This window comes from Maylandia zebra, linkage group LG3 (genome assembly GCF_041146795.1).
Source record: "Maylandia zebra isolate NMK-2024a linkage group LG3, Mzebra_GT3a, whole genome shotgun sequence".
Taxonomy (NCBI): Eukaryota; Metazoa; Chordata; class Actinopteri; order Cichliformes; family Cichlidae; genus Maylandia; species Maylandia zebra.
Genome location: NC_135169.1, coordinates 43,448,017 through 43,464,879, shown reverse-complemented (window position 1 = coordinate 43,464,879; position 16,863 = coordinate 43,448,017). Strand labels below are relative to the sequence as shown.

General features: G+C 42.1%; 1 protein-coding gene across 5 annotated transcripts in view; it reads left to right on the top strand.

Moving 5' to 3' along the window:
- slc8a4b (solute carrier family 8 member 4b) overlaps positions 1-16,863 on the top strand; it is a 126,227-nt gene that overhangs the window by 58,891 nt on the left and 50,473 nt on the right. For 3 of the 5 annotated variants that reach the window (XM_076881896.1, XM_076881894.1, XM_076881898.1), the window contains 8 exons: positions 93-320; positions 437-850; positions 2,603-2,617; positions 3,898-4,008; positions 4,088-4,240; positions 7,419-7,515; positions 7,758-7,949; positions 12,395-12,587. In XM_076881896.1, coding sequence (XP_076738011.1) covers positions 93-320; positions 437-850; positions 2,603-2,617; positions 3,898-4,008; positions 4,088-4,240; positions 7,419-7,515; positions 7,758-7,949; positions 12,395-12,587 — 1,403 coding nt within the window. The remainder of the gene's footprint in view (positions 1-92; positions 321-436; positions 851-2,602; positions 2,618-3,897; positions 4,009-4,087; positions 4,241-7,418; positions 7,516-7,757; positions 7,950-12,394; positions 12,588-16,863) is intronic. The other 2 variants (XM_076881897.1, XM_076881899.1) reach the window with 1 other exon arrangement.

Genomic DNA, 16,863 nt, shown 5'->3' with positions numbered 1-16,863 from the left:
CAGTGCAACATGAGCCTGCAGGCTACACGTCAGATTAACTGATAGAGAATGTAATGGAAAGACAGTAATCTTATTTTCACCTCCAACTGCAGGTGTGCGGTCACGGTTTTGAGGCTGGTGATCTAGGTCCCAGCACCATTGTGGGCAGCGCCGCCTTCAATATGTTCGTCATCATCGCTCTGTGTGTGTATGTGGTCCCCGACGGAGAAACGCGCAAAATCAAACACCTTCGGGTGTTTTTTGTCACGGCGGCTTGGAGTATCTTCGCCTACATCTGGCTCTACCTGATTCTGAGTGTCTTTTCCCCTGGAGAGGTGGAGGTGAGGACAGTTTTATGTAAAAACTGCTGAAGTTTAAAGAAAGAAATCACTGGGATGAAATAAGAGGAGGAGAATAAAACAGAAACGCTTTTAATCACATCTCTTCTCTCATTCAGGTGTGGGAGGCAGTGCTTACTTTCCTTTACTTCCCACTCTGCGTGGTCCAGGCCTGGGTGGCCGACCGCCGCCTTCTCTTCTACAAGTATGTCCGCAAGCGTTACCGTGCCGACAAGAATCGGGGAATCATTATTGAGACAGAGGGTGGGGCTGATGGAGGGCTAGGCATGGATGGAGGAGGAGGGGGTGGAGTGCTGGGTCCAGGGGGCTTCACCAAGATGGACATGCTGGAGCTGGACGGACAGATAGCGCTGAACTGTCACAGCGGGATGGATGGAGGCATGATGGAGGATGGAGGAGCAAAGGACGATGAGGACGAGGCTAGGAGGGACATGGCAAGGACGCTAAAGGAGCTGAAGCAGAGGCACCCGGATAAAGACATGGAACAGCTGATTGAGATGGCTAATTATCAGGTTAGCAGCACCCAATCCCATTGATGTCTAAGCTCTGGAAGTCATGACTATATCAGATTTCCACCACACGATTATCACGATTCAAATAACTTTCTAAAACCATATACAAAGAACAGGTTCATTGGCATTTGATAATAAGCAGGATTTTATAAAACAGTAGTAGCTATACACTTTTGCCTTCTTATACATGGTATACAGCCTAATAACCAGTACAACATCATCTGCACTCACTGGCCATCCCATTTGGTACACCTGTTCAACTACTCAACGCAAATATCCAATCAGCCAATCAAATTGTATTGTTTTAACACCACAGCCTACCTGAGGATTGTTGCTGACAATGTCCTTTCCATTATGATCGCTGGCTGCTTCCAGTAGGATAACACACCACGTCACAAAGCTCAAATGGTCTCAAAACGCTTTCTTGTACATGACAATGAGTTCACTGTAATCAAATTGTCTTCACAGTCCCCAGATATCTCAATCCAATAGAGCATCTTTGGGATGGATGCAAATGTGTGATGCTATTATTATGTTATATGGGCCAAAATCTCTGAGGAATGTTTTGAACAAGTTGTTGTTGTCCAACCTAAGACTAGCAAAGTGTATTCAATGACATGGCCATTGACTGTATATTAGAGTGTCAAAAAATAGTTGTTAATGCTGGAATATTCTCAGTATTAATATCTTATTATTATTATTATTATCTGTAAGTACTGATTCATTTTAGATGCCATGATTGTCATCAATGCTAATATATCATGACCACTATTAGTACTTTTTTAAATCAACTTTGACAACTTGTTAAATCAAGTTAAGAAGTTTTGCGGTGTTACAAACAGAGGCGTGATTAGCTTAACTCAGGCTAGCATAAGCTGTAAAGCAACCCCCCCTAGTTTCTATTGAAAATAATTTCCACTAGAAATGTTGTAGTTTTACAGAAGATTACAAAGAGACTGATTTCATTTAGACAATGAAAGATGAGATACGTATGTGCTGATATGGGGAAGTTTTGGAGGTGCTAGTAAACATAAAGATAAAAGCTAGCAACCAAAAGCTAATAGCAATAGCAAAATTTCAATAGTTCTCTCACTTCCATTCATTAATTCTTAGACTTTTGACATATCATTATTTCAATCAATTTCCAGATTTTCTATCTAAACCAGTAGCACACGATGAGATATGTATGTGCTGGTATGGGGAAGTTTTGGAGGTGCTAGTAAACATAAAGATAAAAGCTAGCAACCAAAAGCTAATAGCAAATAGCAATAGCAAAATTTCAACGATTCTCTCACTTCACTTCTTTGATTCTCAGACTTTTGACATATTATTATTTCACTCAATTTCCATCTATCTAAACCAGTAGCACACGAGCAAACTTGAGTCACATTCCATATGTTACTCTTCTGAGGGTGATAATGACTCAGAAATGGTGCTATGACACATTCAGTGTGACTTTGAAAGTAGAGGAAGGTGCAGTTCCCCGAGGAAACAGTACAAAGTTACAAAGAGGAAAATCTATAACGCTTACGGCAGTCTCATACAATCAAACCAATAGCATGTTCACATAAACTAAAAACATTAGCGACTGGTTAATTGAGTTGGCTGAGCATCAGCACATTATCTCAGTCTCTCTCAGCTTAACACACAGTAAAACTGTTTTATAAAGTGTTGATTAAACCAGTGTACTGAGTGGAAGCTGTCTGTTGGCTTGACTGACACCAGTAAAACCTTCACCCCTCTGCCATCCAGGTGATTTTTTGCCCGGTAAGTTACATGAAAGCTAAATATATTAACGTGAGTGCCCGTTCTGGACCCTGGAAGCCTTAAAAATATTGACTTGCGGTAACATTGCTGCCTTTTTTTTCTCAGCGATTGAGTTAATCTTTAAAGAGATGTAGCTAAATGCTTTGCTGAAGAACTTAAGCGGGCCTCAAGTTAATATTTTTTGGGGAGAATTTAGATTTGTGATGTGTTGGTTGTGATACCTTAAGCAAAAATTGTTATAGCAGTTGCTCACACTTTATTAAAATGTTTAACTTTTATGGGGAGTAATCATTACACTGGCTCATTAGAGATTCCTCTTTTTTATGCAGCACACACATTTCAGCTGTAAAAGCTGTCCAAGTCTCTGCTGCTCTCCCTTTCTCTGCTTTCCCACCAATTCCTTCCCTTGCCTCCTCTCCAACTCATTTCTATGTCTTTGGTTTTGGTTTTGAAGGAGGGGAGGGAAGAAGCTTGGCGGGCCAAATGTGCACTGGTCAGCTCCCAGAGGTTTGTTTGCTTTCAGGCCTCCCTATCCCTGCAGCTACTCCCTCCAGTCCGTGCTGTAAATAAGAATGACAGCTGCCCTGTAGATTAAACTTGACTTGCTAAATTTCAGTTCTTGCGGTCATAATGAATCACTGAATGTAAAATTAAATTGCCGTCATGGGATATGGAGCTGGGTGATCTTGTGCAGCAAAAACCCAAATCAGTTTCTTAACTAAACACTTACTTATTCCTTCTATCTAAAGAGATGCAGATATAAACATTCTGTCAGCTCACTTCCATTAAATTTGAATAAATTGCAGCGTTCTCGGCTCTGAGGCCACATTTAGTCTAATGATCTTTCAGCTACAGTGGCCACTTTGTTCATTTTCAATTTAGTGGATCGTTGGGATAATACATCACTATTGAGCCATACGTTTTTATTAAAATCGCTCCTTATAGATTGATAAACCTCATTAGAATGAAAGTTGGCAGTGAAGAGAGCCAGCAACCAAAGCCTGAAGTTATTACGTTAAATGACTCTTTGTCCGTATTATTGCACTGATTTAGTTTGTCTGTCTTCAGACAATCTTTCTGGAAAGGTCAGGGAATCTGCTGTTGACCTTTGACACTGAGTTGAAGTTCAGTTATGGCGGTGTAGGATCTCCCAGGAGAAAATTCTCAGATTGTAGCTCTCTCTTTAAAAGTGATTGCTTTCATAAAAGCACGGCTGTTTGGGCCACAGCAAATTAAATTAACATGAAATGGTTTATTGATTCATTGCGTTTGTTAATTAGGTCCTAATGCAGCAGCAAAAGAGCCGAGCATTTTACCGCATCCAGGCAACCAGGATGATGATCGGAGCAGGTAACATCCTCAAGAAGCACGCTGCTGACCAGGCCCGCAAGGTGAGGCACGCACTCTATTTGCCTTTCTCCATTATATTATATTTGAAGCTACTGGAACCTTGAGCGTGTTTTTTCTCAGGTGGTAAGCAGCCATGAGACCCAGGCCCAGGAGGATGACCCTCACACCATCAGGATTGAGTTTGAACCCTCTTTGTATCAGTGCTTTGAAAACTGTGGGTCCCTGAAACTGACTGTTGGCAGACATGGAGGTGACCCCGGAGTTACTGTCAAGGTGAGTGCACGGGAGGGATGGACAGTAGATCATGAATAAAACTGTGTGTGTGTGTGTGTGTGTGTGTGAGCCTGTCTTTAAGGGAAACAAGTCTTGCAGAGTCTCATGCAAATAAAAGCAGACAGCAGAGACAGCAGAGAAAACAACAATATTCTGTGGGCTGACTTCCCTGACACCTTTTTCTATCTTAAGCAGATCTTGTGTCATGTGCTCACCTCCAGAGGCTTTGAGCACCTTTGTTTTTCTTTCCTGGTTGGATAAAGGCAGAGAAGTGGGTGGCAGAGGAGAGTAGCTGAGAGGCACCAGAGAAAACACCTTCATCTCCAGATTTCTAGTTTCTGGCTCAGGTTGTAACTCAAAGAAAGCGCACATCCTTTTGCAAAGGCTCATTGATCTCAGACTTAATGGTGGCTTAATGCTGGCTATGAATGAGAGCTCTCCCTGAATGAGAGAGTCTCCCGCTGAGTCTCTGTCAGTGGGATGATATCTGATCTGCTCAGCATTACTACGTTGGCTTCGCAAGGCTGGCTCTCCTTTATTCTTCTTCTTGTTTACAAATTAAACTGTGATGAGAGATCATAGTTTTCTGCTGGTGGCACGGCCTTAGTCAGCCGTCTGCTGAAGGATGCTTTGCAAACATGTTGTCAGAGCAGTCGAGAGACAAAAGAAATATTATTTGTGTCATTTAGGTATTCTCAGAGAGCTCCCTCGTATCGATGGCTGGGTCAATGAAAGTTAAAAGCGACTTACTTTGCACTCATACATTGCTATCTAAAGGCTTTAAAGCACAGGAAAAGGTGCAAAAACATCTACACAGTGCTTTTTCCTTTAAAAGATTTAGCAATGTTAGCACAAGGCAGGCCGTTCCCATCTTTGAAAAAGTTGCCAAATCTTCTATGCTAATGCCAAACAGTTTATTCTGCTTTTGACTCTTGTTTTGACCCTGGTACCCCGGTTCTGATAATCAGGTGCCTGACTAGCAGCACATGTGAGCATGGACCTTGTTAAAGCGGTCACTTGGTGTCTGATCCAAGCATGCCATGTTTGGCTGATGTGGATAGACCCCGTGCCCTATCCAGGTAACCTCCAGCTGGTGTTCTGCAAAACTAAGCTGCAACATTATTTGGAGTAATCCCTAGTACCATTTCCAGGCAACCAGGAAATTGAAGGTCTAAATTGAAGGTCAAGTTCCATGAAAGAGGTGATGGCAGAGACAGGCTACCAAGTGGGCATCTGCAGATATGAACTGAAGGCACTCGTCCAGGGTTTGCAGGACCCAGCATGAGGAGGATGTACAAGGTCCGATAAACGACAATCCGATAAACGACAACAATCAAGAGTGAGTAGCAGAATAAGCTGGTTGATGTTGGCAGAGAATATTTGGCACAACCCGCATACTCAACTCTGCTGCTCAACCTACAAATGCATTTTCCTTACAAATGTAGCATCGGGGAAAACATTGTTACAACAAATAAATAATCAGCCAAATCATGTTTACTTACTTTATGTGCTAAGTTTATATACAGTTTATGATTGAACATTTGAAGCAAGTTCTAATCAAAATATCAACTTTTAAGCAGATATGGTGGAAAAACTGTGTTAGCAAACTGTGGCTGTTTTCACATCCAGCATGCACAGTGCGATATCTTAGCAGCTCTGCTTGTAGCTACAATATGTACATGGTGCTAGTGTGATAGCAAGCTTTTATTAGCTGAGGGTGTTGAGGGTGAACTTGAAATAATTATCATTGTTTGAAGTCTTGAGTCACAGTTTGGTTCGATTAAGTTGGCAAAACATCAAAGTTTAGCATTTCACAAAAGACAAACTGTGTTTTCTGCGAGTCAGGTGATGAATCACAGTGGACTTGTTACTATTAGCAACACTGTGAATGTTTGAACAGTCATTTCAGCTGTTAAATTAAGATAAATATAATATAAGTTAAAATGCGTCCCTTATATACAGATACTAGGGGTCTTATTGAGGGCACGTCTGTAGTGTTAAGTCATTAATTTGAACCCATACAGCTCCAAAACAGTCATTCTCATCCAAGCAGCATGATTGACTGATAAGCTACCCCAATCTATCTTCAATCAATTTGTCACATGCAAAGTTTACACCTGCAGTGAAAAAACTGTCAAATGTACAATACAATGGGCAAGAGGGGAAAAAAGACACCTCTACTCATTCTGGGCTCCTTGTGGGAGGTCAGCAAGCTCCTCTGCACAGAGAGCACATACATATCCACATCACAACACCCTAAACCACATGACAAGCAACTGGGTTGGGTAAGGGTGTGAGAGGCTACCTATGGTAGCCGCATTAAATTATGGTGGTTTTCCTTTAGTGCGAACAACTACATGTATATTTTACAGTTGATCTAACAGTCCTTCACTGGTCTCTCAAGCTCCCGTTGGAGAGCTGTGAGCTTGTCCGAGATGTCATCAATTTTGCGCTCAAAGAGTATAGAGCATCTTACATTAGAGGAAACTCAGCTCTTATATAATCACGGGCTGTGACGATATAACTTCTCACACATCAGTCTAAAATGGGAAAAATCAGCTATCCACATATCTTAAAATCTCTTGAGTATTACCCAGCTTCAATTTAATCCCGAAAATATCATCCAACCATTGGATGCATTTAAAAATATATCACTTATACACATTTCATGAGGCACTAAAAATAGAGCAGAGGCTAGGGATTGACTTCAGTAGCACTAGCAGCACCGAGTGACTGACACAGCTTTGCCTTCAAACAGAAAAAAATGGCTTTGAAGCCATTTGAACTAAATGCATTTTAGATATTTGGGTTCTAATGTTGTCTAAATAAGAAGGAGGGGGTTAATTAACACAAAGCAGTTGAAAGGACAGAGAGAAAGGACAGGATACGCGGAAGGTTTTCTTATGTTATCTTCAAAGTCTTTAATATCGGCCTGTTTCTGACCAGAGGGCTTGGTTTAATGAAGCTGTTTTTCTTCTTCTCTCTTACCCTCTGTCCTCATCTCCCCAAATGCCTCTTCTTTGCTGTCCTCCTCTCTATCGCTCTCTCTCCCTCTGTTTGGCACTCCCCCTCTCCCTTTGTGTTTATCTGCCCTTTTCATATCTGCTCACTTGTGTTTCATCTTGACGACTCTTTTTGCTCTCTCCCCATCACTCCTCTGTGTTCCCATCTCCTGCAGGTGGATTATCGCACAGAGGACGGTACGGCCAACGCAGGTTCAGATTATGAGTTTGCAGAGGGAACGCTGCTGTTCAAGCCGGGAGAAACCCTCAAAGGTAAAAAACAACACTGACTACAATAATTTCTGACATATTTTCAATAAACATGTCATTGAAACTGATGCTCAAATAGCAGAGGTCATCTGCAGCTCCTGAGGCAGATTTCTTTTTTCCTTTTTTTTTTTTTTTTGCTAGTGGTTTCACGGGGGAAAAATGTAATTAAATTAAACATTTTAGCAAATTATTATAATTACTTTGCACCTGAGAGCAAGATGCTAAAACAACAATTCTTTTCTCAGAGATCACAGTGGGCGTCATTGACGATGACATCTTCGAGGAAGATGAGTATTTCTACGTTCACCTCAGTAACCCTCGTGTCGTTGGCTATCCGGAGATTGGCACTGCACCTCTGGATGCCAGCGCTACCCCGAAAGCCGTGCTGGGTGACAACCACACTGCCACAGTGACCATCTATGACGATGATCACGCAGGTAAAAGGAAGCTTCACCTTAACTGTGTTCACAGGTGTCACGTGGTGTCGTGATATTCAGACTTTTAACACCTTAAAGTATTCAGTCTAAGATTCCTATGGGGAAAACCTGCCGCTGAATAATATTGTGGAGGGCCACAAGTGTCAAAATGAATTAAATAAATAATTCATTGTGTCATTAATTAATTAAAATAGAAAATAATTGAATGATTACATATATAAACAATAAAATATCAAGGAATTCAATTTAAAACATTTACAAAATTATTTATTTCCAATTTTAATTAATTAATGACACATTTAATTAATTATGTAATGATCTATTTATTCAATTCATTGTGGCACTTGTGGCCTTCCATATTTTTAGGCCACGTCACACACTGGTTTGTGAAATTCTTTTTTAAAGCCTCAATTTTAGCATCCTGTTATTAGTAAACAACAAGTGACCATGTTTGGAGGAGACCCTGAATACTAGCTCAGGTTAGTTAGGTTAGTTGGCCAGACTATGCTAATACTTTGAACCATACAAGTGGGATACCGAAACTTCACTTGATAAAACCTGACAAGTTGACTTTGGGACAGGCTGTGAGTGCAATTAGCACCAACAAGGTGCAAAGTCCCATTCACTGAATCAAGTTATCAGCAGTGGAGCCTAGCACACAATCATGTATCCAATAGAGCAGCGGTCCCCAGCCAGGGCCACGGACCGTTACCAGTGAGTCATTTGGTACCAGGCTGTGAGAGTTGAGGCTCAGGTGTGAAATTTATGGTTTTTACCACAGTTTTTGTCTTGGTTGTATCATTTTATTTTGTTGTATTTATCCACGACACTTTGAAGGTCGGAAAATATTGTCTGACATTAAATGTGGCAAAAAAAAGTTGGGGACCGCTGTGTTAGAGGACCCAACTGTAGAGGAGATTAACCCCTGAAACTGCTGCCTGATATACAGGGTGGGCCATTTATATGGATACACCGTAATAAAATGGGAATGGTTGGTGATATTAAAGTCCTGTTTGTGGCACATTAGTATATGTGAGGGGGCAAACTCCTCAAGATGGGTGGTGACCATGGTGGCCATTTAGAAGTCGGCCATCTTGGATACAACTTTTGTTTTTTCAATAGGAAGAGGGCCATGTGGCACATCAAACTTATTGGTAATGTCTCAAGAAAAACAATGGTGTGCTTGGTTTCAACGTAACTTTATTCTGTCATGAGTTATTTACAAGTTTCTGACCACTTACAGGGTTCTAGAGTGCGACCAATTTGGTCGCAAATGCGACCAAATTTTTCAGTGGTGCGACTAAAAAAAAATATTTGGTTGCACCTGTGCGACCAACTGTTCGGGTGGCAAAAAAAAAAAAATCTGCAACCTTCCCTGTGGTCAACAACAGACACACATTTTGCCCCTATCGTGGACTAAACCAATCAGAGATAGTCAGGGGCGGGACCTCTCTGATTGGCCGTGGTCCAGTTGAAAGTGCAGGTGGAAGTGGAAGGTGAGTAGCTTGAATAAAGCGATATCAATTCATTAAATCCTGAATCGACTTTTAAATATAATTGTGTTTTGCCAGAAACGCCAGATTCTCAGATTAAAGCTCACAAAACCATTTCAACAACAACCAAACAGCAAACGAGAGCAGGTACATGGATTCCACACAAAGACGTAAACACAGAACGGACTGACGCATCAGAATCAGCTTTGTCTTTCTCGGCCCGTAGACAGACACGCTGTCAGAGCTTAGCGATTCTGATGCGTGCGGTCCGCGCTGTGTTTACGTCTTTTTGCGCTGATTCTGAGCTGCAGGTTTTGTCTCTCTCCAGCCAAAATCCCCCGAGCCAGCAGCAAAAGAAGCAGCAAACTGCACTTCACATTTGATCAATGCGTCATGAATTTTGCTGTTTTGCTTCCACGACTATTAAAATCACACTTCATGCACAGCTAGCTCTCTCTCTCTCTCTCTGTACTTCAGGAACAGTTTCCCGTCTCAAATCTGTTTTCTGTATTATTCATTCGCTTATTGCCCACCAGTCTACCGTTGTTTACAGCGCTGTCGGCTGCTGTCTTTTTCTTTTCTTTTTCTTTTTTTCACTTAAATGACCTCGGACAAGAAAGCCTATTTTTTCTGTTGTTCAATACTGAAGAAATTTAAACTTTATATGCAGAACATTGTAGAATATTTTTAAGGTTATCTGCTATAAAAAGCCAGACCAGGAAAATCTCCTTCATGTCTTTCTGTTTTATTCTCAGTTACTTTCACTCAAAGGCATCTGCTGTGATGTTCACAATTCTGATGAAGTCAGTACTGATAAATGATCAGAATTATAATATTTCTGACTGTCTGAGGCTAAATTGAATTGAATCAGGACTTTGAAAACCGGAATCGAATGGATTATAGAAATCAGTGATGATACCCAGCCCTAGTGAGCAGTCTAGGCACGACAGAAGTGGATGTAGCTGTAATAGGAAAAGAACTATTGCTAACTTTTCTGTTAAGTTAAGGCCTGATCCTTCTGAAATTCATAGCCAGTGCTCTGACACGGTGTCATCAATCTTTGAATGCTGAAAAAGCACAGTGTATCCAGAAAAACACATTATATTATATAAATTATTAGAAAATTTGTGTGCGCCTAACTTTTGTGCCGGTACGCCCATGGCAAAAAGTTAGTCTAGAGCCCTGACTTATAAAATGTGTTCAATGTGCTGCCCATTGTGTTGGATTGTCAATGCAACCCTCTTCTCCCACTCTTCACACACTGATAGCAACACTGCAGAAGAAATGCCAGCACAGGCATCCAGTATCCGTAGTTTCAGGTGCTGCACATCTCGTATCTTCACACCATAGACAATTGCCTTCAGATGACCCCAAAGATAAAAGTCTAAGGGGGTCAGATCGGGAGACCTTGGGGGCCATTCAACTGGCCCACAATGATCAATCCACTTTCCAGGAAACTGTTCATCTAGGAATGCTCGGACCAGTGACCTTGAGGTTTCCATTGATGAGAATGGACCCACTATCGTTGTACCCAATATACCACACCAAACCATCACTTTTGTTGTTCCAACAGTCTTGGAGGGATCCATCCAATGTGGGTTAGTGTCAGACTAATAGCGGTGGTTTTGTTTGTTAACTTCACCATTCACATAAAAGTTTGCCTCATCACTGAACAAAATCTTCTGCGTGAACTGAGGGTCCTGTTCCAATTTTTGTTTTGCCCATTCTGCAAATTCTGTGCACCGATCTGGGTCATCCTCGTTGAGATGCTGCAGTAGCTGGAGTTTGTAAGGGTGCCATTTGTGAGTAGCTAATATCTGCCGAAGGGATGTTCGACTAATGCCGCTCTCCAGTGACATGCGGCGAGTGCTACGCTGTGGGCTCTTGCTGAATGAAGCTAGGACAGCCACTGATGTTTCTTCATTAGTGACAGTTTTCTTGCGTCCACATTTTGGCAAATCCAACACTGAACCAGTTTCACGAAACTTAGCAAGCAGTTTGCTAACTGTAGCGTGGGAGATGGGTGGTCTCGTAGGGTGTCTTGCATTGAAATCTGCTGCAATGACCCGGTTACTGCGTTCACCAGATATCGACACAATTTCGATCCGCTCCTCACATGTTAACCTCTTCGACATGTCAATGGCTGTGAACAAAGAGAAACTTGTAAATAACTCATGAAAGAATAAAGTTACATTGAAACCAAGCACACCATTGTTTTTCTTGTGACATTACCAATAAGTTTGATGTGCCACATGGTCCTCTTCCTATTGAAAAAACAAAAGTTGTATCCAAGATGGCCGACTTCTAAATGGCCACCATGGTCACCACCCATCTTGAGGAGTTTGCCCCCTCACATATACTAATGTGCCACAAACAGGACTTTAATATCACCAACCATTCCCATGTTATTACGGTGTATCCATATAAATGGCCCACCCTGTATATCTAAAAATTTTGTAAACTGAAATTTCAATTCTCACTATTTCTTGGTATTTGATTCTACAATATTCAAATAGACATATTTGTTTTGCGAAGCGCCTACCTGGTGCTAACACTGCAAAGTAGAAAAGCTTTTTGCACACTGTAAACCTGTGCTTTACTGCTATCAGGAGTCCACATGAATCTGTTGGTGTGCCATAGGTCGTCGCCTCTGGGTGTCCATAAAACAGCATCATTAGAAGGTGACAAAGAGCTCGTCCTTCCAGTGTTGCGGCATTTTTCTGCAATTTGAAAACATCCAGGGAGTTAAAAATGCAGGTGGATGAGTGGAGAGTGGGTGTTTACCCATTGTGTTTCATCTAGAGAGAGTGGGAAGTGATCTGTTATCCTCTTACTGTACAGTATATACCGTACACCTCTGAGAGCAAGCTAGTGCGTGAGTGTGTAGGTGTTTGTCAAGCTTTTTAGTGTTTCTCCCCTGTGAAATAAATTCTTTCTTTCATTAATTCTTAGGCATCTTTACATTTGAAAGTGCCACTCAGAGGGTGAGTGAAAGTGTTGGCGTGATGGAGGTGAAGGTGCTCAGGACGTCAGGGGCTCGAGGCCTGGTCGCCATTCCCTATCGAACCTTGGATGGAACCGCTAAGGGAGGGGAGGACTACGAAATGGCTGCAGGCAAGCTGGAGTTTCAGAATGATGAGACCATGTGAGTACCTCGCTGTTGTCTGCATGACATTTCATCCACCTTTGAACACCGTCCTGGTGTATTTTTTACATTTTGCGGTTGGTGTGACATCATATGGAGACTGGGACATTTTTGGATCAACATTGACGCCCTCACATTTCCTCTGTTTTCCTTCCTGTGATTGATTTCTATTCAGAAATTGCTGTGTAGGTTAATCAAGTATTCTGCTGTATAAATGGCTCTATTAGGTAGATAACAGTGTAATAATGTCACATTTCCAGGCAGGCTTCTCTGCATTAAATGCTTGCAAACACATGGGTGCACACATACACATTCATAAAATTGCTCTTGCGTCCTTGGGCGCATGCATTTTTAATATGCTGAAGTTAGCGGTGTTAAATTGACCAATACATAAAATGGTTGGGAATGCAGTTTCTCCAACGCCACTCGGGGCCCATAAAGCAAGCCCTCTGCGTACGTGTGTGTGTAAGAGTGTGTGTGGTTTCACATATCTATATGTATGAGGACCAATTAGACTTTTAGATGTAAGCGTGAGGACATCTGTGCATAATTTAAGAATATTTTATTAGATTGACAAGGTTACAGTGAATAAGGACTGAGCCAGGTGGTGTTATGACATCGGTGTGTTTTCAAAAGCTTTGTGTGTGTGTGTGTGTGTGTGTGTGTGTGTGTGTGTGTGTGTGTGTGTGTGTGTGTGTGTGTGTGTGTGTGTGTGTGTGAGGTTTAAGTTTAAACCTAGATTTAGGTTTTTGACCCTTTGGGGAATATTTGCCTTCAAAGTTCTGCTTGAGAAGAACAATTATGGCTTTGGAGTTAAGATTAAAACTAAATGTTGGATAAGGTGAAGGGCCGGTGTTCTATTTAGTGGTTTGCGATTGCAAAAGATTAGAATTTACAAATGAGCACAAACGTCTGACACCAGCAAACCTCTAAGCAGAGCGTCTTTAAAGCACAGGTCATAGCGTGTTCTTGTGCGTGTGGGACGGAGCGATGTGCTGATGGTGCAGTCACTGCTGCAAGGTCAGGGAGAGATGAAAGGGAGTGCGAGAGAAGCTAAAGCAAACGACAAGAGTTAAATGTAATCAAACAATGCAAACTGTAAAGCTGAGGCAGTCTTCTGAGAGCTGCTGTTATGTGAGCACAGGAGGTTAAATAGAAAGCTGGTATCAGTGGGTCTGAGACTGCAGCAGATCAGATTAGCTGAAAGTGAAACTATTGGTGGTGTGTTTGCTAAAGAGGATTAAAAAGATCACTTAGTAGAGTGTGTTTCAACCCTGAGAGATTGCAACTTTGTGGGTCAAGCATAAGCAGCAATGAGCGTCTTCCTCTGCTGGATATAGATTAGTAGTGAAGGGCATGTTTTTATGAAGCATCGGAGAATAACTCAGTGTATATATGGGAGTCATGGAGTCATAGTTAATGTATTTAATATTCTTAAAGGAACTGCTACAGAACGTGCATATAAACGACTGCTGCAAAAACAAAAAGCTATTGATTCTGATTCTGCTGATCTACATCAACCAACAGTGTATGTTAGTTAGTTTAGAATGCTAAAGCCAAAGTCACACAAGCATAGAGACCAGTCAGTCATGCACTGGTAACCACCACTCGCTATGGAAAAGTGTTGTCCCAGATCAGTTGGTGAGTGGTTGCAGGAGGTTGTTTGCAAGGTGAAAATGTTGGCAAAAAACAAAAAAGCTACATCCAGATGAACCGAATCAACTTTTGGGGATTTCCTTAGCTTTTGCTACAGCTCTGTGGTTAGTTAGCAAGTGTCTGCTAGCAACCAAAGCACTTGCAAAAGAAGCTGAGATGCCTTCTGTGACTGAGACTGTGAGCTGAGCAGGAATGGAGGCAGTGTATAGTTTGCATCAAATACAAAAGCAAAAGTAAAGACGCTGAGAGGCCTTGAAGCTGTTGCTTCAGACGAGCAGGGTGACTGCTGGGGAAAGGAGGGGGTGGATCGATAATCCAATGTTTCCATGTAAAGGAGCGTGAGCCAGCTGAGCGAGGGATATGCTGGTGAGAAAGCCCCTGTGGTAAATTGATCTATCCATCCTGGCGTCTCCCGCCTCGCTCCTTCTATTCTTCACCTCTGCATTTACTCCCCGGCCCTAACCTTTCATCTCCTCGCTCTTTTCGCCGGTCAGCGCTTATAACTAATTTTTCCTTTGCTTTTTCTCCATGTGATATTGTTTTTTATACTTAAATAAGTCTATCCATCCACTTCTGATTCACGAGAAACCCAATCAGTTCTCGACTTTGGGTTTAAGGCTGCTCGATCTGCCCTCGTTATCAGTAACTGGCTCTTTCTCTTTACAGTTTTACCCCTTTTGTTCTCGTCTCACTCCCTCTCTCTCTTACTTCACTGATTCAGTCCGTGCTCACTTATTGTTCATCTTCTCTCGCTGCTGCCCCTCTCTGCGTGCTTTCTCTTTTCATCATTGTGCTTTTGAACTACTTGTCAAAAATCCTCCTGCACACTAATGTGAACCTGCTTTAATCTGCTGCACTCGTTTCTCCTTCTCCCTCTGCTTTCTGCCTTTGCCTCATCACATTTCTGTAGTTCATCATGTTTTCTCCATACTAATCTCTCACATATTTTCCTGGCATATTTTTAGATGAGTTTTCTCATGCCCTCCTCCTGCTTCTCCACCTTTTCCTCATACCTCACCTCCCATCACTCTCCTTTCTCACTTATCCCTCGCTTCTGCGCACCTTTGACTTCTCTTCATTTGCATCTTCCTTTCACCTTTTGCTTGTTTACATTGTCAGACTTTTCCTTCACTTCTCCCTTCCTCTCGCTCTACCTGGCACCTTTATTTCCCTCCACCTTCTCTTCTTAATTACATCCTTCTCCCCATCTTCTCCAGCCAACACCGTAAGAACAGGGACTTGCTGCCAAAGCAATTCAGCTGGATCACAACCCAGACATAACTCAGTGTCCACACGCCTCCCTCCACTTCCTTGAGTTCTCCTCCAATATGTGTAATTGTTTTGTTTACCCTCTTTCGCCTATATCCTGCATTTAAGCAACCCCACATTAATCTGTCATGCACGCTGTCTGCCAGAATGAGCTTTGCTTAAAGCTCAGGAAAACGGTAAAGCGGTGATAGGAGGAGAACGGACTGAGACGGGGGAAACATGACGAAGGGCGAGTCAGGTGCAGCTGAAAAAAATCTTGTGGGAAATCTAAAAGTTGCTGGAGCTTAACTGACAGGAGGAGAGGAAAAGCGAAGTGAAGAGAAGGAAGAGGCGCTTCCACTCGATTTCATTATAGAAGATAATGTAATGCTACGCTGAGCCCACAAAGGAAAAGTCCTTTTTTCTTTTGCCTCCCTACATCACAGATACTCCAAGAGGTCGTGCTGAAGGTGTCCGCTCTCAGAAGCCCAAGATGGAGCCTCCCTTTATTAAGCAAAACCATTTTTACACATTAATGTCAGTCGTGAGGAGAACTACTCAACCTGCACATCCTCTTAAAAGGAAGACGAAGAAGCAGCTTTCAGATTTCTGAAAATAAACCCAGATGATGTCATCATTCAAACAGAAATCCAGCTTTAAAAACCGGGTGTGTGCCGCTTGAAGGAGCCTGTCACGTATGTGGGCTCCCGCAGAAGCGAAGTGAAACTAAAACTTTAATGCAGCAAACACCTAAAGCTCTACCGTTACACTGCAAAGTACGTGACAGGAGAAAAATGACGAATGTGGCCACATACACGCGTAACACAAAAGCGACCGTGTTAGCCAGTTCTTGTACCCATACGGCATCACTTTCTGTGATGGAATACATCAGTGTTATGAGATACAGATGCACGTATCAATATTTAGATGTCTCAGTTGCATCAAGGCGTCGACTTAACAGCATAAGCAAGTCTGTGGGTGAGTCAAGTCGGATCTGAATACGGTGCTGTGCAGTTCACTCAGTCACAAGACACACTGTTGAAGAGAGGCAGAGATTAATAATAAATAATGATTAAATCCAGAGTGATATGTAAACACAAATGGGAGGATCCAGTATATGTAAAAGTATATGTTACCCACCATAGCACTGTGCATCTACATTTCTTTACTGTCTGGACTCCCATTATATGCTGCAGCAGCAGCAATGAATTAATTCTCTCTCTGTTCAGCTAATTAATGAATGAATGTTTTTTTTAATTACCCTTTTGTTTCTCCCCATCGGACTTCACGAGCTTTGCTCAGTTTTCTGTCTGCAGGTCTTTATCTGCCACCTCTGCCTTTGGTAGGCCTTTGTTAATCAGAGGGCGTGTGA